Raw genomic sequence first — 1,366 nt, 5'->3', positions numbered from 1 at the left:
TAACATTACTCTTATGTTTTCAATAACATGAAAAAATAAAAGGACACAAATGAAAAAACAAAAATTTTTCAAAAGTTTGACTCTAGTTCACTCCCATGGCTTCCAGCCAAATAATAGACAGACATGCATATAAGGTGAACGTTTAGACCAGGTAGGTACCCTCCTTATAATAATCAACCACAAAGATCAGAAGGGCAATATTTGTACAGGAAGATAGCTCAGAGGGCAGGAATGCATAGGAAACAAGGACACAGGGAAAAGGTAACCACAAGGAAGAAGTGGGAAGAGAGCTGTTACATTGAGGGAATTGCAATCAATATCATGAAACAAAGTGTGCATGAAATACTGAATGGAAAACAAATTTGCTCTGTAAACTTTCACCCAAATCACAATGAAAAATAACTTGCAGAAGAAATTCGTAGAACACTAACTACTTTGCACAAACTATTAAATTATACAAATTAAGTGAAGGCATACATGTATGTAGGCATTAAAAAACATTCTTATTAGGTTTTATACCTATGCAAACACGACAATTATTAAAACAGTAATTTAGTGGTTAAAATGAGCTAAAACCACAAAAATTGATAATCAATTTATCTGTAGTATATAATCAATTATATTATTAGCAAACATCCACAGACTTACTCAAAATTGAGGTTCAGATTTAAGCTAGCTGAAAGTAAATTAGATCCAGATATAATTTACCTTGATATGCAAAAAAATAAATTAAAACTTACTTCATGATATATTTGGCTCTGTCTATTGTCTGAGCTTTAACTTTTACTAAAAGTGGATGACTATTATACGTTTCATTCTTCCACTGGCCATACAGACGGTATCTTAAAAAAGGATAAGATGAGGAATTAGAAAAAGTGTTAAACACTTAAAAGTTAGTACACTAGAACTAATGGTAGTTAAGTATATGAAATAGTAAGTATTTACCTATGCTGATATGGAAATGTTTTAAACATTCCCCATAGTTCTTCAGACATACAAGCATTGCAGTCCATCAAAGAAAGAGATGGAAGTAGTACCTGGTCAGTAATGCTAAGCAAACAGCTAAGGATAACTTCCTAAGAAAAGGGGAGAAAAATTATTTCAGTAAGAGGTTAATTGCCTATGCCAATTAATCCCTCCCCCAATGTAAATTTATGACAATGTTAGATAATCTGCCCATTTCTTGATCTTGTAACACACCATACTTACAATTCCCTCACACTGTCACTGTCTTTTTCACAATGCTTATTTGTATTTCTTATTGGTGTTGCTGTTGTTGTTATGTGCCGTCAAGTTGGACCCAACTCATAGCGACCCCTCCTTGGGTTTCCAAGGCAGTATCACTACGGAAGTAGATTGCCCCATC

At 33.7% G+C, this 1,366-nt stretch overlaps 1 protein-coding gene across 1 annotated transcript in view; it reads right to left on the bottom strand.

Annotated features, from left to right (window-relative positions):
• THOC2 (THO complex 2) overlaps window positions 1-1,366 on the bottom strand; it is a 150,492-nt gene that overhangs the window by 61,083 nt on the left and 88,043 nt on the right. Inside the window, exons 14-15 of the mRNA XM_007953366.1 lie at window positions 946-1,076; window positions 741-842 (exon numbers count right to left, since the gene is read on the bottom strand). Coding sequence (XP_007951557.1) covers window positions 741-842; window positions 946-1,076 — 233 coding nt within the window. The remainder of the gene's footprint in view (window positions 1-740; window positions 843-945; window positions 1,077-1,366) is intronic.

The sequence above is a fragment of the Orycteropus afer genome, unplaced genomic scaffold (genome assembly GCF_000298275.1).
Source record: "Orycteropus afer afer isolate SDZICR_OR568_19922 unplaced genomic scaffold, OryAfe1.0 scaffold00388, whole genome shotgun sequence".
NCBI classification, from domain to species: Eukaryota; Metazoa; Chordata; class Mammalia; order Tubulidentata; family Orycteropodidae; genus Orycteropus; species Orycteropus afer.
Note: the sequence above shows the minus strand (reverse complement) of the source record. Positions and strands in the feature narration are given on the sequence as shown.